This window comes from Patiria miniata, unplaced genomic scaffold (genome assembly GCF_015706575.1).
Source record: "Patiria miniata isolate m_02_andy unplaced genomic scaffold, ASM1570657v1 HiC_scaffold_17, whole genome shotgun sequence".
NCBI lineage: Eukaryota > Metazoa > Echinodermata > Asteroidea > Valvatida > Asterinidae > Patiria > Patiria miniata.
In genome coordinates, this window is record NW_024037055.1 from 3,961,962 (window position 1) to 3,982,959 (window position 20,998).

General features: G+C 39.0%; 1 protein-coding gene, 1 long non-coding RNA gene and 1 other non-coding gene across 3 annotated transcripts; all 3 read right to left on the reverse strand.

Annotated features, from left to right (window-relative positions):
* Positions 1 to 99: 99 nt before the first annotated feature.
* LOC119723522 (cation channel sperm-associated protein subunit delta-like) lies at positions 100 to 20,985 on the reverse strand. The gene is made up of 20 exons (XM_038194227.1): positions 20,830 to 20,985; positions 14,041 to 14,190; positions 13,521 to 13,596; positions 12,832 to 13,023; positions 12,012 to 12,143; positions 11,604 to 11,850; positions 10,642 to 10,728; positions 9,968 to 10,050; positions 9,265 to 9,474; positions 8,646 to 8,759; positions 7,729 to 7,818; positions 7,278 to 7,318; positions 6,548 to 6,632; positions 5,866 to 5,918; positions 4,541 to 4,594; positions 3,405 to 3,545; positions 2,868 to 2,967; positions 2,616 to 2,702; positions 2,051 to 2,205; positions 100 to 1,817 (listed from the first exon to the last, which is right to left on the reverse strand). The coding sequence occupies exons 1-20, from the start codon at positions 20,895 to 20,897 to the stop codon at positions 1,598 to 1,600; spliced, it is 2,385 nt and encodes a 794-aa protein (XP_038050155.1). The 5' UTR covers positions 20,898 to 20,985; the 3' UTR covers positions 100 to 1,597.
* Positions 6,860 to 6,932, reverse strand: Trnai-gau. The gene has a single exon. It is a non-coding gene; the product is annotated as a tRNA-Ile (tRNA).
* Positions 16,252 to 19,197, reverse strand: LOC119723523. The gene is made up of 4 exons (XR_005270550.1): positions 18,734 to 19,197; positions 17,280 to 17,454; positions 16,819 to 16,913; positions 16,252 to 16,449 (listed from the first exon to the last, which is right to left on the reverse strand). It is a non-coding gene; the product is annotated as an uncharacterized LOC119723523 (long non-coding RNA).
* Positions 20,986 to 20,998: the final 13 nt, after the last annotated feature.

Below are 20,998 nucleotides of genomic sequence, written 5' to 3' on the forward strand. Positions count from 1 at the left end.
ACTGTACTTCAGCAGTTGTGTACAAAGCCTATATGGAAAGTCAAGAACATTTTCAAAGTATTTCCTAACATATTCAGAAACGACACTTGTTTTGAAATATCAATTATCAAAACTTGAATTGGCAAATTGCCTCGATTTTAATAACAAAGTCCTCGTACGAAAGTCATAAAGAATTTGAGCAAAAATAATCAGAAAGAAATAACGCTTAATTATTTATTCAATTTACAAAGCTTCGCAATTTAAACAGCAAATTCAAATACTCGCTACCAAAATTCAAATATTCCTTACAAATTTTAGAACTAAAAAAAAAGCTTCAGCATTTATTAAAAGTGACAATGAGCAACCACAACATGCGACTGCAACTCCACTGAGTTCTTTCAAAACAAATGCCTTTAAATTTACTCAAACAATCTCTGTTTCCATACAACTTTCAAACAAATACTGTTTTGGTATAAAACCAACACACAATCATACATGTGACAAACTACAAGATCTGAAATATCAAAACTGTTCAAACATTAAAACCTGAAGAGGTTTGCTGAATGCTGCAAACCTCTGAAGGCTTGATTTGATATACATAGAATAATTTCAAATACAAAATACCACTCTGCCAAATCGAAAATATGTTTTTCAAAACTCAGTAGTGGCTTGGGTGACATTTTCCTCAAAATGAAACTGATGGAAAGGTACCTCAGAAAAAGGCCGAAGGTGCTTTTTTTTAAACAAAATCATTTCCCCATCCACAAGACGTGACTTCATAAATCAAGCACCCCTCTTGTTAAGTAGGCTGTCCGGGCAGATCACAATGTTCCGGGTTACTTATGATGATGACATAACAACAGATAATAACAGATAATTTATAAGGCGCACAGTTTCTGGAGAACCATTCAAAGGCGCCGGTCACTAGCAAATCACTGTGGTTTAAATGATAGATTGAAAAGATGAGTCGTTTGAATGATGACATATCAGTTGTGTCCCTTAACTCGTCTGGCAAGGAATTCCAGAGACGCAGTGCACAGCTGGAAAAGGCCCGGACCCCGTAGCTTGCCGGGCGCGTTTTGGGAACAGAAGGTATCTGTGATGAAGAAGATCTGAGGCCTGGTCGCAGGTTGCGAAGTTGTAACAGGTCTCGTATGTAGGATGCAGCTAATCCATGAAGGGCTTTGAATGTAAGGAGCAGGATTTTGAACTGTATTCTGTATTAAACAGGAAGCCAATGAAGATTGTATAATAAAGGTGTTATATGCTCGTATGATCTTGTTTTGGTCAGTAAGCGGGCAGACGCATTTTGGACTCTCTGGAGGCGTATTAATAATTGCTGAGGTAGTCCTGTAAGTAAACTGTTGCAGAAGTCTAGTCTGGATGAGATGAATGCGTGGATGAGTTGTTCAGCTGTATGGAGTGAAAGGGAAGCTCTGACTGCTGCTATGCGACGTAGATCGACATCCCTAGCAAATTATCCCATTTCTTTCCATCTTGCCCGCCCACATACCCAAACCACCTCCCCCTGTTATTACCTCCTTTTCCCCTCTTACCAGTTTACTGGCCAACTCCTCTTGCCAAATTTTGCCACTAGGGCCAGTACTCCACAGCCATCTTATAATGCTGTCGACATCTCTTGCGCCTCATCCTCTTGTTTCTCCTTCTCCTCCTCTTGATCCTTCTCTCCAGGCCAGACTTTCTGGCCAATGTAGGCAGCCACCAGGGCGGCTAGTCCCAGGCCGCAGGTGCCCAGCATGATACGGAGAGGGGGCAGGGTGGAGGAGGGGAGCACGCCGTACACTTGCACGGCAAACTTACCCCGGAGTTGACAAAAGCTGGAAGACAAAACATCATCAAACGCTGTCATATGAGTATTACTGTTGATGGATTCTTAAAGAAAACATGCAGTGGAAATTCAGCTCATCTTGTTTTCATGCAATTGTCTAATTGTCTTCTATCTAAAGGTTCCTTCAGGATTGTGAGCTACAGTACGTAAAGGGCACCATTGAGGAATCCTTTTGGGAAATAATAATAATAATAATGATGAAATTGTGAAGATATCTCTTACCTATAGTCAGGGTCGAGCACGGACACATTGAAGACAAGGATACTATTGTAAGGAAGCCATTTCAGCTGGTTGCTGTTGCGACTGCTCAGGACTTCGTACGGTTGGTTAGGATACCTCAATCCTACGGTATCTTCTACTGAGCAGTTCCGATAGTTCTAAAACATGGAAAAGATAAATACACCTTGAACAAAGACATTGACAAATTGGGGAATCGCCAACATAGGGCTGGATAGCTCAGTTGGTAAGAGCACCGGAACGGCAATCTGGAGGTCACAGGTTTAACTCCCGCTCCAGTCAATTTCAACAAAGAAAAACTGAACTGAACCTGCGTCTTACAATAAAAATATAAAGTTAAACAAAAATGTGGCAATTGCTGCTCAACATCTTCTTGATTGTTGGTAAACAAAAAAGTCACTTTGGGAGAATTTTCCATAAAATAACCAGCATTTCAGGTAATTTCTTTGCAACCGTCCTGTTGATTGCGATTGTCTTGTAGAGAACAAATCCTCCCAAAGATTTTACGAGGGATATTTCTCTCACTTTCGTTTTATGGAATACAAAGTACCTGTCTTGTCCATGCAGTTGCTGGGTCAGGTGAGTCCTGTGCTGTCAGCTGCTGCAACCAACTCTGTGGTTGAGACTTACAACCAGCCTGGTGACCAGAAACATATATTCACTTTTTATCGTTCAAAATGCTGCCATACATAAACGCAACTCTGTGTTGAGTTTGTGTAAGTTTAAATATTTCTATGCAAACAATTGCTGCTGAACTACATTGTACTATGTTCACGCTTTAAACCAGAGTAACATTATATACCTCCTGAGCTGTCTTTTCGTAGCCAAATGTGAACATGCCATTTACTTCATTCAGAACATAATCCTCCTTCACCTCCTCAACAAAAGTGTCACCATCATATCTGGAAAAATATATAAATAAAATAAATAATTTAATAATAAAAATAAAGAAAATTAAAAGAGGAAAAAAACAAACAAACAAACAGTGAGGTAGTTGCTTTTAAGAGATTGCATTTGAATAAAAATTAACCAATAATTAAAAGAAGTAAGGTCTTGAAACCTAATTTTGAATTGGAACTTTCTGTTGAAACAGTAGCCTGTACTAAGCACACAATGTGCCAATCGCTAAATAAAACCTACTCCCAACTGTGGAAACAGAGGAAACTTACTTAACATTTTGCTATCTATTTGTTTTTAAAAAATACATAATTGAAGGTTTGTTTGGGGATTGACAAAAATTCTACAACTTTTTTTTCAAGCAAATTCAGCCCCTGAACTAAGCATACTCGTTACTGTACTTCTGTGCAAAATGTATTCATCAACATCAAACTGAACTTACAACTCAACAATGGGTTTCAGCATGTCCTGGTAGTACACCACAAATGGGCAGCCCAGTGTGTCAAAGTCATACACGACCTCCTTGTCTTCTGTGGCAGTGACCCCGGTTGACCCCCGCATAAAGGTCGGGTCATAGGCATCCCTGTCATATCAGAAATCAAAATGTTCATTTCAATCAATTTAAGGAGTTTTTTTCTGGTGGATCCTGTGCCTGTAGAACCTGCACTCCACTCTATCAAACTGAGGGGTTAATTTAAGTACGCATCCAATTTCGTTTTGCTTCTATAAAAAAACTGATTGAGCCTTGGAGTCTTCAGGAAATCTTCAAATACCAGAAATACGTGTGAAAGTTCAGTATGTTTCCCCAAGGATCCTTTGTCACAATTATGAACAGTTACAAATCATAAGAGCAGAACAATCAAGTCCATTGAACAATCAGTGTGTTTGCAATAACAAAATGCAATCCTGACAAGCCTTTACCAGATGAAATTGTTACCAACCGTGAAAACATTGAACACATTATTCATAAATACCTAAGACAGTTTATCCATTCCTATAGGTCAAGGGGCTGTCACGTGGCCGGTTTTAAACAGTTGATAAAGACCGGCCGGCTGGTCTTAAACACTTTTCCAGTGTCACATGAAATGTTGACTCCTTTGAAATTCGGTACCTTTTAGTTACCGTTTTTAATATTGGTTGAATGTTCACAATCCTCACATAGGCATGTGCAATACTGCCAGCGAGTCTGTATTTCCGAGTCACAAATTTACACTACTCCGGCACAGCTGCGTTCTGCTACACATCACTCAGTACGCCCGACGCGCACGCCATTCTCCATATAAGGAGTTGTTTACAACTTCTCACAAGAGGGTCATACCATAGCATAGCTAGAGGGGTGTTTTGAAAAACATGAAGCAAAACTATTGAACAAAATCGTTGGAAATTTATAATTTGTGATTTCTTTAGACTTTTGTACCCAAAAGTTGTTATTTTTAGACCAAAAAGGTATTTATGAATGGAAACAATTATGTGCTTGGCCGGTTTTAAACACTTGCTTAAGACTGTTGGAGTCTGGATGCTGATAGTGACCAGAGCAGAACACATTAATTCCCTTATTATTAGATTGGTCCTACTCACTTGGAGATAATGTAGACGTAACCTCTCATGCCTGCACACTCCTCTTCACCATTCCTATTGTAAAGTGGAAAAAGGAATAATGCTTAGATCACAAGTATCATTAGCCCTAACTCCCTAGGCCTTTTTGCTAGGATGTAGCCTCAATCCTGCAAATTCCTCCATTACTTCTTGAATATGGTCTGTGGAGAGGTGACCACTGCCTCAATCCTGCAAAATCCTCTTGCTATGACTGTCAATAGGCTGAGGCAGTGGCAGTGACATCCTGGAGCAGTGCAGAGTTTTCAAGTATAATCAAGGACTAAATTTATGCACGGCTGAACATAAACAACACCAGGTCCGGCCCAAAACCTTGACACAGTGCATCCTCCGAAATCAGCAACGCACTTTTGCCATGTAACCTCAATCCTGCAAATTTCTCCAATTTGCAAAAGGATTTTGGAGGATTTGGGATGGTTAGGGCTAAAAGTCCAATTGTTCACATTTGGGCTTTGCCTTTACCCACATAATTTGATTGTATGCTCAATGCTGTGGAGATTAGAATAGTTACTTTACTCTGGTAGGACTTGAACTCTCATGCTTACTACGGGATGGGTTCGAATCCCATCCGAGCACTGTTGCGGAGTTTTTACGACCTCATAGTGGAGATAACATTTGCATCGTGGAATAATTTCGATATGAATTTGATTTTAAAAAAAATGTGTAGGAAATGATGATTGACAACTAAATAATTTTTAGGAATTTAATTTTGTGGGCTCTTTACACCCTTGGTAAATATTAGAATCAAAATGACATAATTTTATCAAAAGCAATTTGATTAATACAGCGGAACAACAGGGATGATGGAAAGATAAAACTATAATCTTAATTGGTTAACTGAACATTTTGTGAACTGTTCATAAAAAGAAAGGAAAAAAGATTAGTTCTTCTCCCAATAACACATTCAACCAAATAATGAGGTTGGAATACATATACAAAAACACAGAAACAAAAACAAAATTATGATAGAAAACTAGCAATCCAAACTGTTCCAAAATTTAAAATGTTGCAAGAGAGAAATGAGTTTTAAAAATCCAATTGAAAAAAATTACTAATACCTACCCAAACATTACGCAAAACTCTCAAACGACACAATCACAAATCATAACAGAAAGGTAACGTTAAACAAACGATTAATATCCTCAACATTTTTCACATTTAGAAAAGGACTAGGTTTGAATAATGATAACACTTTCTTTATGGTAATGAACTGAAGTATTTCAATAACTGTGATAAATATTAAAGAATCTGAAGTAAATAACACAACATTTTCATTGATAAAAACTTACTTTCTGATTCGGATATTCCTATCTGGTGGACATCCTGCTACGACACGTGCTACCTGGTATTTTGTTTAAATGGCCCATTGCAATGTAATTTGTTTAATGCAATCTTTGAAAATGCACCTTTGTGTCCTTGTTTCAATCTTGGAGTGGCTGTGTACATATTTTGGTGCCTTTTGTTTAATTGTTTTATGCTGATGCCAATTTCCATATTCATGAGCAAAAGTGTGATGTCATTCCAGGTAGAAACCTCAATGTTATAGTTTTTTCATCACCAAAACCTGCCAGAAATGTGGCTATTTTGCTGTCATTAATGTTCTCTTCTTTGGCGATTTATTGTTATGTCAGTACATGACAGTATGCCAATGAGCAAACTTTTCCTACAAATGTTTTCAATGAGCGAATTTAGGGGTTCACCATTTGAACAGAAAACCCCTGAACTAAGCAGTGTCTCCCTGAAATGACATCACATCGACAGCGCTCTCAGTTTTGCAAACACCAACACCATATAGTAAACTCAACACCCAAACTGTTGGACTCTGATTATGGTGGTACGTCTGACCCCATGTAAAGCATAATCAGTTTACTAGTGCAGTGCTCACTCTAATAGATTCCAACAAAACATGCAGTTGGATTTCAAAGGGTTGGGGTGGTTCGGGTTAATCTAAATCGTTGCACTTCCACTTACAGCTTGCTGCTTGTGATGGCACATCAAACTGGAGTCATACACACTCACACTCAGAGTTGACATACCGCGTGCCTCATCCTTTCGCCTTCAAATGGAAAAGAAAATTTATCAAGAAAAAAACTGCTCATTGTTGTCTTTACATTCATCAAAGTTAAACTTTAAACACAATTAGTGACGTCAATTCATCCCACAATGTCTTTAAACTCAAGCCGATCTGTGGAAAATTCTACAGCATTCAGAGGTGTACATGTAGTTGATTTCATCACAAGTCCAATCAAGAGTAAAACTTTTTGAAAAGTTGAACAAAGAAATTGACTGGAGCGGGGTTTGAACCTACGACCTCCTGATTATCGTTCCGGTGCTCTACCAGCTGAGCTATCCAGCCCTATGTCAATGGCTCCCCATTTAGTCAATGTCTTTGTTCAAGGGGCGCTAGTCAGAAACCATAAACCCACATATGCCATGTAGCCAGGGATCACGCCCAAAGTCACGATACAGACCTGGGAAATAGCAAACAGGGATCACTCAGAGAGGATACACCCATCACAATTAATCAAACGGAGATGAACAATGACAAAGCAATGCCTTTGTTCACTGAAACAGTTTCTTACTGAGCAACATCTGACTGACTTAAGATTGACATGTGGGGACTTGAACACACTTGCGAAAACAGGAGTAACATTAATTTAAATCAAAACAATTGAAGTGAGAAACAATGACAAAATCTTACCCCTCAGGTAGGGTATCTGCCACCAGTGCCACATTTATAATCTGCGAGGTTCAAAAATAGGCACGAAATAGACCATTAACTCAGGACTAGGAGGCCAATAGGCCTTATTCACGAGTCGGCCATATAAACTGAAAGTGAGGTAAAATCTTCAGTTTTTTTGGAAGTGGCGAGTAGAAATGAAAGTAATGAAATAAAAGTTTGTTACAAATTAATACCCGTCTGCTCTGATGAATAATTTAAAATGTCTGATCAAACATGTACATGAACCCTAAACCTTTAAGCCACATTTTAAAGAAAAATTTTTTAATTTTGTTTTTCTTCACGAAGAAATTAACAACCAAAAAAAGGTGCAAACACAGAAACAGTTGGGTTCTTCTTGGTTTACCAAAATTAAATTACAAAGGACCATTTCTGTTTGGTCGCATATATGGGAATGTAAAAATGTACTCACCAATTTCATGGTGGTCACACCTTTCGCCATGGGCCCTACATCTTGGAGGCTTGAATTCACTGATAGAATGCCAGGATTGGATAAGGTCACCTGTGACAACATGTACAATTATAGCCAGGTTTATCACAAGTCAATCACAAGTCAATCACAAGTCAACCGCAAGTCAACATACTATACAGGGCGAGTCAAAAAGAAAGTGCCCGGAATTATTTTTCCCCTTAAAAAGCAATCAGATTTGCTACACCAATGAAGTATGTCTTAAAGCTATAGTCCATCATTTGCAGCTATCCAAAAAGTAACTGGCGTAATTATTGTTGAAAAACATACTTGGTTGAAAGATAGTAAGGGGACTAAACTCCCTGTGAAATTATTCTTTCTGGCAAGCTATCAGTTAGAAGTAATCAACGAAAGAAGGCCTTTCCAACGGTGCATCTTAAGACGCACCGTTGGAAATTTCTGTTAGTAGTTCGTTTTGTTATTCGGCGAAGCGTGTGCAAGCGTTGACACGACGCACACGTGCGCCGGTTGCTATAATTCGTCGGATCAGTGCGCGACATCGCGTATAGCTGCAATCGGCTCAGTGAGAACCTGTCTCGGACGCTGAATTCAGGCCCAATTCAAAACATGATTCAGCAACTTTTGATTTGAAATTGAAATCCTAGAATGCTTTTTTTCTCGGAATTCACAGCTGCAGCTGAGCTGAAACTTCATCAGGTTAGTTGTTCAGTACCCTTCTTCAGATTTTCAGCACTTTTGTTGCTTCAAACGAACAAAATGCACAAATTATAAATGATGGACTATATCTTTAAAATATGTGGAACGTCCTTCTTTGGTTCTCAAAAAAAAATATAAAAAAATTGGTTCCACAAAGTAAGAGCAAAGGGGGAAAAAATAGAAAACGAGTCAGTATAGCTTACCATGTAGCTATTACGCTCCCAGGCACCAGGGATAAAGGTGACGTTCAGTTCCAACGTCTGACCCAGGTCCAAGTAAAATAGCTCATCATGGAAGCTAGCCATAATGCCTTGATGCTGAAAACACGGCAAAATACACAATCTTAATAACAGTTTTTGTTAGGTCTGCAAGAAATGAGAAATTCCATAGGACCACTGGCTTAAATAATAACCTTTATTAAACCCTCCCACTCTAGCTCGCAAATTTACAAAAAAAATTGTACTAAAGGGTGAGTAAAATGTCCCAAATGTCAGGACCAATTTTTTTAACGAGGTTCTGCCTGTGGCACTTTCAAAATCTAGGGTAAGAAAGTTCAATCAATGAGCTTTCTGTTAGTACAAGAATCATTCAAATCACTCCTGTACTTTTCAAGTTGTGGCATTTTGAATGCAAACACCGTTTTAAAGTTCTGTCAACGGATCATACAAAGGTACATGTTTTTTTCCGCAAAACGAAAACAATTCACATGCAATTCTATGTGAATTGTTTTCGTTTTGCTGAAAGAACACTTCATGACTGGGCTTTCATTTCCCCCTCAGAAATTTCCAATTTTCTAATAATCATTTTCACTGCTAGTCTTACCTGACAATCCTGCAACGGTGGCGCCACTTTGGCCAGCCGCTGTTGGACGTAGATCTCCTCAGACAGCATCTGAAGTTTGCTAGTTGCTGGAGGGATGACGTTCGTTGCGTTGGAATCGGCTGGATACAGCACCTGGATCTTGTTCGTTGTTTGTGCGAATCGGACGACACAGGAGTGGTCGGGGCAAGGCAGTGGGCTCCTCAGAGGCAGCTGTGTTGAGATATTACCACTATTTCACCTGAGACAGTTTACCCATTCCTTCTAGTCGGGAGTTCGTCACACGGGTGGTTTTAAAGCGCTGGTAAAAACACCGCTGCGTTCTGCACCATTGTGCAGTACGCGGTGCGCACACCAATTCTCACAGATTGTCAGCACTATGCGCGCGAGGCGCATACTATACATGGCCAGAGGGGTGTTTTGCAAAACATGCAATAAAATTGTTGAGAATCGCTGGAAATGTGTGAATTTTTGACTGCTTTGACTTTTTAACCGAAAGGTATTTATAAATGGTTTCTTGGCAGGTATGAAACAACTACGTTTAAAACTGGCTCAGACCATTGTATCCACATTCAGGTCCCTAGCTGGTTTGAAATGTACTTGTTTAAAACTGGCCAAGCACAACTTTATTCTCTTCTCTTGACATCAATTTTCACATGTCTTATTTCCTTCCATTATCAAATTTTGAAAACTTTAAAGACTTTACCTTGACTATCTTTGGTAGTAGCCCCTCTCTGCCAAAGTACAAGTCACCATTTGTTGTCAGCATTGCAAAATCTCCATCCTTGTCTGGATCACATAAAAGGAGAAAGTCCCAATACCCAAATGACCCATCCAATGTGATATTACATCAAAATACAGCTAACTTTTCTCAATCGTTACATATTTTTTCCTCAAAGATGTCTTGCAAATACAGGGAATTTTCTGAAAAATGATACCACAATTTATGTCTTAAATCATGATTGGTGGAATATAAACTAATTTTATTTAAGGTAAACGGTAATTATTTGGACGAAACGTTACTGACTGGAACTAGCTAAGGACTAGTCTATGGAATCTCCCCTTGCACAGCAAGGGTCTTATAAGAGCAAATTTGGCAACTAATTATACAAAACAAGACTGCGTCTTGACCTCGAGATTCTGACCATTCAGCGGGCGCCTTCAAGCTGGGCTTCCTTAACCCGTTGATGTTTTACAAAAAATAGCATCCAAATTGACCAATCAACAGCTTAGTCCACATTTCTGTTCGACTCCAATTGGCTGGCATGCGGGTCGCACAACATTTGCATGTTAGGCTCCACACACGTGAATGGCTGATCCACTGACCAGCTAAGGACAAGTATTTACTTAAATTTCAAAGTAAAAGTCACAGTAACTCACTGGAAATAACTTGTTGAACAGTCTGCCCTATATCTAGAGCTGGCAATGGATCCTGGGCATGGACTCTGGCCTTGACAACAGCTTTGCCTTGTACAGGAAGAAAAAGAGAAACAAAGAATTTTGATTGGGAAATTACGGATCTTTTTCTGTAATTTCAGAAGCTCTGGAAATTCTGTTAAATGTCCAATACATTTTAAGCCTCTGATCATTGTTTACCTTTTACAGGAAAAAGGTGAGGTACATGTACGTGCAGGAGCTGAGTTAGGGATGATGAGTTTGGTTGGGTGAGAGTGGGTTGGGTCGGTTTGGGTTAAGGTGGATTGATGTGGGTTGGGTTGGGTTAAGGCTGGGTTAAGGTTGGGTTAAGGTTGGGTTAAGGCTGGGTTGGGTTGGGTTAAGGCTGGGTTGGGTAAAGGCTGGGTTGGGTTGGGTTAAGGCTGGGTTGGGTTGGGTTAAGGCTGGGTTGGGTTGGGTTAAGGCTGGGTTGGGTTGGGTTGGGTTAAGGTTGGGTTGGGTTGGGTTAAGGCTGGGATGGGTTGGGTTAAGGCTGGGTTGGGTTGGGTTAAGGCTGGGTTGGGTTGGGTTGGGTTAAGGCTGGGTTGGGTTGGGTTAAGGCTGGGTTGGGTTAAGGCTGGGTTGTGTTGGGTTGGGTTAAGGCTGGGTTAAGGCTGGGTTGGGTTGGGTTAAGGCTGGGTTGGGTTGGGTTGGGTTGGGTTAAGGCTGGGTTGGGTTGGGTTAAGGCTGGGTTGGGTTAAGGTTGGGTTAAGGCTGGGTTGTGTTGGGTTGGGTTAAGGCTGGGTTAAGGTTGGGTTGGGTTGGGTTAAGGCTGGGTTGGTTGATTGGGATGGATTGGGTTGCTTTGGAAATTGGGTTGGGATGGTCACAGTTTGAGTACAGTTGGGTTGGGTTGGGAATAGGCTAATAGCTACACGAATAATGTAAGAACTACAGTTATTTGATACCTGACACAGCACTGTAGTAGATGTCCTTGCTATCCCATATCACCAGACTACCAAGTCCACTCTCCAGCTGTGCAAATGAGGTCTGGTTCCCCGTGACTTTAAACGGCAATGATACAGGCTTGGGCAAGTTGGTGTCAGTCGGGTCTATGCAGTCGTAGACGAACTGCGCACCAGCCATGTCATCTCTTTGAACAAGGAATGCAAGAGCCGATAGCGAACCAAGAACAGTGGCCCCCAATATTCCATCCTATGAAAGGAAAAGTGCTTTTTCATTTTCTCAAAGCAGTTTCATCCTTTGCAGTTTCAGGAATTCTTCGGCAAATAAACACAATGTAATACAATGCACATGTAGTCCAGTTGCTAATGGTTAACTCATATGAGTGACCTTCTTGTGATTGAAGTACCCACCTTGATGTCAAAGTCAACCTGAAGGTGTCTGACGGAAAATGACCGGCCTTGGTCAGACGATAAGAAGTATTCAATCATCGCTGTATTTGAGGAGATGTGGCTATTGTATGCCACCACTGAGTTGTCTTGCTCCTGAAATGAGAAAAAAAGAGCAGGCTGTTAAACTTATATGTGTACTATGAGCTAATAAGCTGCCTAAAACAGTGCCTGCTGAAGAGGATGAAGCAGTGACTTTAACATCATGGTGTATGTTATTTTGTAAAATTGAGGAAACCAATTCTGTACACAAAGAATTAAGATGATGTCCATCATTTATTGTAATTTTCTTCATATCATGCCCTTACTTCTGTAGCCCCTATTGCACTTGTCATCATTGTTCTTTTTTTACATGTTCCCCCTTTTCATCTTACTGAATTTTTAATTAATTGATATGATCGGACTGTTGGTGAATGGTGACTAGCCTGTGTAAAAGGCATGGCAGGGAAGGGGATTGATTTTCTTTGACTGTCTGTGACAGTTGAGACAGCAGGAGGGTTAATCTTTAATTTGAACTTAATTTGAATGCTGGAATGCTAATACATTAATGCCTGGCATAAATGGGTAGTTTTTATTGAAATTTTTGTAAAACCAAATTATTTAAGTCTTTGACTTTCTATTTGGTGGTGTTTTTTTAACCAATAAACCTGTTCTTTGTGATCAGACTTTTGATTTACTGCATTACACAACTCTGACTTCGACTCCAAAATCAAGATACGACAGTGGGCAAGAGGCCCTGCATAAGCCTGACAAAAACTTACACACTCGAATATGTTGTATTTACCTGACACCACTCCGTGTCATTGTAACAGCACTGGAAAGACGCAACGTTAGTGATGTCCACATCATCAGGGATGCCACTGGCTCTAGTCCACTGCCGCGTCTCCAGACTGTAGGTGAAGATGATCCCACTGACTGACATGATGAGACTGTCACCGGCAAATGTGGCCGACAGCAAGACAGGGGTGGTGCCGTCCTGTTATAGACATAGAATTTGATACAGAAAGAAAGAGAGACTAGACTATGGTCTTTGTGTAATAAGATGGAACTGATGTATTGACAATGACAAGATGAGGTTGTAATAACAAAGGAATAGATTAAGCCTCCTGCTATTTAAACAGTCACAGACAGTCAAAATTTGCATCCAATTCCCTGCTATACTTTTAACACAGGCTAGTCACCAGCAGTCAGATCATATGTCAAGCAAGCACTGTCAAACTCAGTCAATGAACGGACAAAGCAGGCAAGTTGGGGCACAGTGGCTTATCAATTACCCACAGTCAAAGCACAAGTTTCATAAACAGTCCCAGCCAGTCAATCCTGCTTTATGCAGGCTGGGAATTCTTAACTGTTGAATTGGGAATTCTTCACTGTCGCTTGATTGATTTTGACTGAAAGGACTACTTGGCACAGAATGTAAGATTGCATCTAGGAGAGTGAACTTGCAGCCCAAGAAACAAATGTCCAGCGAACCTGCAGGAGTTGTGATGGGACACGCAGAGGGTCCGAGGCAGAGCCGAAGCCATCTCTTGTCAGATATGCACTTCCCCTGAAATGATTCACAACAAAAGAAAGAAGTTCATTTCAAAAACATGTTTCAAATAGTGTTTTCTCAGAATGTACAGCAGTCACTGAGCTAAAACTTCATCAGGTTAGTTGTTAAGCACCCTTCTTTAGATTCTGAGCACTTTTGTTGCTTCAAATGAAAAAAAATGCACAAATAAAAAATGATATTCTCTACCTTTAAGTGATAAATGTAACAGTTCTATGATTTAGTTTTTGCTACTAAAATACAACTCGAATTGCAATATACGACCCTAAACACTAAAGGTCAAATGTGGTCAAATGGGACTGAATAACAATCGGCATTGTTAATTAATGATCGGTGTGAAAAAAAAAAACCAACATGACAACTTGTCTAGTTTGGTCACAGAAAGCGCATGATCAATTCATGAACTCAGTCGAGCGGTTCAGTAAGTCGAAGAACTGTCACCTTAGGTACAGAAGCGTATCCCTGTTGCATCTGTCTTGCACCAGCGATGACCGGTTCCCTTCATGGATTAGAAGGATACCAGTGGCCGGGCCTTCTACTGGGTACGACCAGTGGTTGATGACTGGGATGTCTGTGTTTGCAGCAACACGGCTGAGGAATGAAAATGCAGTGTGATAATATTAATAATCAACATTGGTTTGAGTTATTACCCCTGCTCATCGTGCAAATGAAAGCATTCCAAAGATCATCTCAGCTCGGGGGTTTCTTAGCTTGATTTATCCATTCAATGTGTTAGTGTCAATGGTTCTCACTCACGTTGGTCGTCAGTAAAATCAGGCGTTCCACAAGGGTCCGTCTTAGGACCGACACTCTTCCTCATTTATTACATCATGGATGTGAAATCGTTAAAAAAAATGTTAAAAAAGCGATCTGTAGAGTCCTACCTAGTCCTAGTCACTCGGACTAAGCAGACAAAGCTACGAGTACGACTATAGACTGCCGAGTGACAGCCAAACAAACAAATATTGGAAAAAGTTCCATACTGGCGCCGGACCACCACTCACAGCTCCTGCACAAAGTCTATGGGCCATGACAGTATATTTTAAAGTATTACCAAAGGACTTTTGCACTCCTTAAATACCCAGTGGGCAAAATACGTTGAAATAACGTTGAAACAACGTCAGTTTCCGACGTTGAACTAACGTTGAATAATGATTGAATTTGAAAGTTTTTCTGACGTTGAAATGCCGACGTTGAATCAACGTCAACATTTCAACGTTGATTTTATGTTGAAAATTCTACGTTGATTCAACGTTGATTAATGATTGAATTTGCAAGTTGATCTGACGTTGTTTTGCTGACGTTAAACCAACGTGGAAAGCACAACGTTGAATCAACGTAAATATTTCAACGTTGATTTAATGTCGGACATTCTACGTTGATTCAACGTTGATTAATGATTGAATTTGCAAGTTGATCTGACGTTATTATGCTGACGTTAAACCAACGTGGAAAGCATGACGTTGAATCAACGTAGATATGTCAACGTTGATTTAATGTCGGAGATTCTACGTTGATTCAGCGTTGATTAATGATTGAATTTGCAAATTGAAGCGACGTGGAAATGTCGACATTGAAACAACGTTAAGATCACAACGTTGAGTTAACGTAGACATTTCAACATTGATTTAACGTAGACATCTCTACATTAAAATAGCACTGACATGATGTTCAATCAACGTATAAATAATCAACATTAAATGACATCCTATTCTTAGAAATATCACAGTTAAATAAATGCAATTCTTGAATCAAAATATTTTAAGGTTTGTGTTAAGATTTAAAGCCAGAATGTACTGATAATGGTGGATGTTGGCATTTTTCCAATCGTTCTATGTTAAATAAATTTGCAAGCTGAGGAGTGTTGTTAAATCCATGTCGAAATTGAATAACTTTAAATTTAAATGAAATTCTTTATCAATCACTTTAATTTTTTCCATAAAAAAATGTGTGTATTTATTAATTAACTTCCAACCTTATCAGCTTATACAACACCTTTTAGGTTTCAACAAAGTAGTAATTAATCCATACATAGTAAAATTCAGAATTAGATTGACTTGTTCCAACAGCATTATAGCCTAAACGAGGGTACTAGTCTCTAAAAAGATACATGATAATGAATTTGATTCTTTTTTCAAAGAAATGCAGCACTGACCAGTGCATTTACATCAGAAATATAACACGAATTAACAAGCATACAGGTACAATTTTTAAACGTCTAAATTCACTTTTTTTTTTCATTTGCATACAATTCATATTAGTTTTCCAAATTTACCTGCAGCACTATTCTATCATATCTATGAATTTTCTTGTGAAATATTGCAAGAGGTTATGCGGCAGACTTGGGCAAGAGCATTAGAAACTATCAAATAGAAAATAATAAAACAAACAGCATCATTCATACAAAATTAATCTAAATGATTCAATTGAACATTTGAACAGGTCAACCAAGAATCAACAGTAATAACTAAATAATGCACAATACATGTACTGTATATAATTATTATAACAGTCCCCCACTTCTCGAACGTGGAAGTTTCAAGATGAAAAGTACAAGATGCGGCAGAGGTTGAATTTCCATCACTTAAAGAGCCTTTACCTGTTACACTTACGGAAAGATACCAGCCACTCCAGAGCAACTTACTGTATTTGAACAATTACTATTAATCAACTGTTCCAATATTGAAATATTTAACACAGTCCAAAGGTACGACTGAATGTGAAGGTGCATGGGCCCTCAGTGTGTCCCTCCATCACCTCTTCTTTCAGGCGCAAACTTGACAGGAGATGAAAAACTCAACAAGCAGCAACATCCATCACCTTGCCCGATTACGAAGTTACTAGACCTCGCTAGAAAAGACAAATAAAAGATAGAATTGCAAGCTTCCTCCCCAACCATCTCTTTATTCATTGACACAACCAAATCACCCTCAAAAACGAAAATGTTACAAACACAAACAAAGAGAAATACATACATAAACCATATTAGTTTCAACAAAGCGACAACACGTTTGGTCATCATTTTATGTGCTGACATTGTGTACAAAAAATCAACAGAATGATTCCTTTTATTAAACTTGCACTTATAAAAACTACCACTTGTATTTCCTGACACTTCAGCAATTATCAACCATACAACCAAGTACCACACAATGAGATTTTAACCAAGATCAATAATTGGTCAAAATAAATTAAATCTGGCGAAGAAAATTAAATTACCTGCGAAACTGAAAAGGTCCGTCTCCTCATCTGCTTTTTTTCAGTTCCACTCTGCCCATCATTGTTGAACTGTCTTCAATCACTTGGTCATGCACCTGTTGGATGAGAAAAAAAACAACGCTCAGAGACAAAAGCAAAGACCCATCAGGAAAAAAGATAACGGAAGAGTGTAAACATACACAAGTTATTATACAATGCACTGTGACGAAACTTCTGCCAACACTCAATTAAGATATAGCCACAAATCTGTTTTCATTTTTGCGTTTTGTTAACGTTTTGAATGAACTGGCCATTGTGTCTGTTGTTCGCACAAGTAGAAATGGATTTGAATACCACTTTTTTATGTGCGATGACTGCAATCAGAGCTACATCTCTGCAAGTGTTATTGACTTAAGAATAAAATAATCGGTTTTTGCCATAAAACTTAGCCCTGAATTTTTTTTTTGTCGGCATATACATACCAGCTACGGCACTGCGAGTACTGTCCGAAAGATTTCAAACTGAAGCATCTTCGAAAGTCATACATAACTCCTCCATACTGGTTCGACAATCCATGCTGACTTTGGCTCCTCCTCAATTCCTGTATGAATCATTGCTGAGTGGGGTTTCGTCATCTGTGAGGTCTTGTAAACTCTTCTGGAATTTTGAAAAGGATTTTTTTCTTCAGAAGCTGAAAAAGTGAGATTAACTACCCTACCTGTCCTACCTGCCAAACTTAGACTCTGCATACTCCCCAAAAAATATGCAAACCATGTCTAGTATCTACACAAAACAAAAACAAGTTTATGTAGAAATACCACCTGCCTATGCAATGATTGATTACTTAGGCCAATACATTTACGTAATTACTCACTCCCTGCACCGTGAGTCCATTTTGTTATTGCACCATTCACAGCACAGGCTACAAACAGCGGTATAATTATCCATGCTTGCATTTACCTAAAGTTTTGATACAGAAATTTGTGTTATGCATTCTCACTATTGTCACAGCAACTTTTAGTTTTACACAAAGGATCAAGGAACTACCCAGCAACTTCCTCCGTTTTGTGACTTGTACATGTGCAAGAGCACCGGGGTGGTGATAGCAACATGTGAAATCGAAATCGGGAGTGTTTATCCCCCACTTGATAGGCCTATTCCCTATGGAAGATAACCCACCTGGTTTAATAATCAGGGGAAGTAAAACGGTATAATGTACATGACCCACGACCTATCACCGCTGTGTAGCTGTACGAAGAAATCCAGTATGGCAGTAATTGACCTCGAGAAAATATACTGCATTCCATTCTACAATCACTTTTGGACGATCCATTTTTACTTTTTAGCCTGAAAATTACATGAAAACTGAAACTCTACAGTGCAGAAAATCGAATTATATTTTTCCTGGTTATTATTTTTTTTAACCAGGTAGGCTTAAGTACATTTCATCATCATGCATTTCATGTCCATAAGGTCTACCAAGTGAAAAAAAATGCAATTTCTATTTCCTCAGAAACAACTTTTCAATACAAAGGAAATCCAGTAATTGAGCCACATTTATTCATGGTAACAATATCGTCTCGGAAAGTTTAAGTCACACGTCCATTATACTGTACAGTTCAAAACGCCAATGGAGGATTATTTCTCAGGATTTCTCTCACTACTTTCCCATTGAACCCGTTTTAGTACAGCTCAGCAATACACTGTTCCGAGTGCCGGGATGCATGCGGTCGACCTGGTTCCCATACGTACCGGACGCCGGTATCATCAGTAACCATGCATGCCAGTGTCCCCGACCCCAGTGATGTGTCAATATTTGTTTATCGTTTTGGGGAGAAATTGGTTGCAATTAATAAGTAAGTGCTTCGAATAAACGTCAGGTATGTCTAAGCAACATCATAACAATAACTACGAATTTTGATGGCAAAATTCTTACCTGTTATTTGAGTAAAATGATGTCGGCTGCACGCTACACGTCCACACAACTGCAGTATGATGTCGAAATATGTAACGGTCATATGCTTGCGCGCCATATCGTGATTCAAAGAGAGTACATGAAAACTGATTGGCCAGCGTCACAACCTTGGAATGTAGAACAAATTACGCGCCGTGTGATTGGCTAGCGTCACAGCTTTGGCGTGCTGACAAATAATATGTTTTCATAAAAAAGGCCACAAAGTTCAATTAAGTCGGCTATTTTGTTTATATTTCTTGACATAATATTTTGCACTTTGATAGTTAAAATTATACGTTAATTGATACAGCAGGACTGACGTTGAAGTAACCGCGAGGATACTCAATTTCAAAGCAATGCAATATGTTTGATTGCGACGCACTTAATTTCGACATTTTTTCAACTTTGGACTAATTAAAATCCGTATGTTAAACAAAGTTTACCAAACCGACATTGGTACATTTAGGTCGTTATCACGACGCAATTTTAAGCATTTATCCAACATCAGAATAATGTCAAAATACGTTGGAACAATTACAAAACTGACGATTGATAGACATTGAATTTAACATTGTTAATATCGTGACGCAATTTAAACGCATATTCAACGTCAGATTAATGTTGAAATCTGTACGTTGGAACAACGTTACCAAACTGACGTTGAATAGACATGGAATTTCGGTTGTCAATATCGTGACGCAATTTAAACTTTTATTCGACGTCAGATTAATGTCGAAATCTGTACGTTGGAACAACGTTACCAAACCGACGTCAGAGAGACGTTAATTTTAGGTTGTTAATATCGCGACGCAATTTTAACATTTATCCAACGTTAGATTAATGTCGAAATATGTACGTTGGAACAACGTTACCAAACCGACGTTGAATAGACATTGAGTTTTGGTTAATAATATCGCGACGCAATTTCAACCAACATTTAACGTTGGATTAATGTCGAAATATGGACGTTGAAACAACGTTACAAAACCGACGTTGGCTAGACATTGAATTTAGGTTGATAATATCGCGACGCAATTTCAACCAACATTCAATGTTGGATTAATGTCGAAATATGGACGTTGGAACAACGTTTCAAAACCGACGTTGGATAGACATTGAATTTAGGTTGATAATATCGCGACGCAATTTCAACATTTATTCGACGTTGAAACAACGTCAAACTGTAACATAAAATCAACGTCGCAAAAGTGACGTTGAAATAACGTTGTTTTACGGTATTTCGACGTCGTGACGTCATTTCAACCAACATTCAACGTTGAAACAACGTCATGTGCCCACTGGGTAGTGTTTCTTCATCAGATTTACAACTTTTGGTACTTTTCAATTTCCCCTGGCTTATATAGTCGTGTTCCCTAACGTGGCGCACTTCAAAGCTTACCCAACTTTCCTCGTGTAGTGTTGCCAAACCTCTTTGTTGACAAACCTCAAATTCATGTAGTAACATAATGGTACTTTTTCCTTATTAATGCTTGCTATTTAACCTCCGTCAACAATTTCGGTTTCATAAAATTTAATCCGAAATTAAAAAACGGTGGCGTCCGGAAATTGGGCACAAATTGGCGGAGTGTTCCCTAATGTGGCGCACTTAAATAAATCTCGGACAATTCCAAATTAACATTTAAGAATTTCTGTAAACTTGATCAATTCTGATTAATCATTATTATTTCTACTTACATACCCAGCCAGATGTTCGTCAGAAAATTATTTTCTTATTTTTCGGGGCATTTCCAAAGGTTTCACTTTGCACTTGAAAATAAAATCGGAAAATCACGCCAAAATACATTTTTCTTTTAACTTTGTAGCGGGTAAATAAACTCGCAATTTATGAACGGGTGTGTTTAGAACTTGATGAAATTTCACTTTCTGTGAAATTTCAGTTAAAACTTTTGCTCTAGCTAGGCGCTACAGGCGAAAAATCAAAGTGCGCCACGTTAGGGGCCGCGCCACGTTAGGGTACATCAACAATAATTATATCTGAAATATTATGAGTGGTGGCCCAGTAATGGCAGTATGGAAGTTTTTCCGAGTTGTATTCACATTTTGAACAATTATTTTACCTATTAGAAGATAAAATACTGCAGATTATCAAACATGGCATATGGCGCAAAAATGCCAGCAATTCCATAATGGAGTTTATGGAGTCAAATCCGCTCGGGGATCGCTCGCACGTGCACCAGAACACTTTCAAGTCATCAAAAAGATACACTGGTATAGCGCCCTCAATAT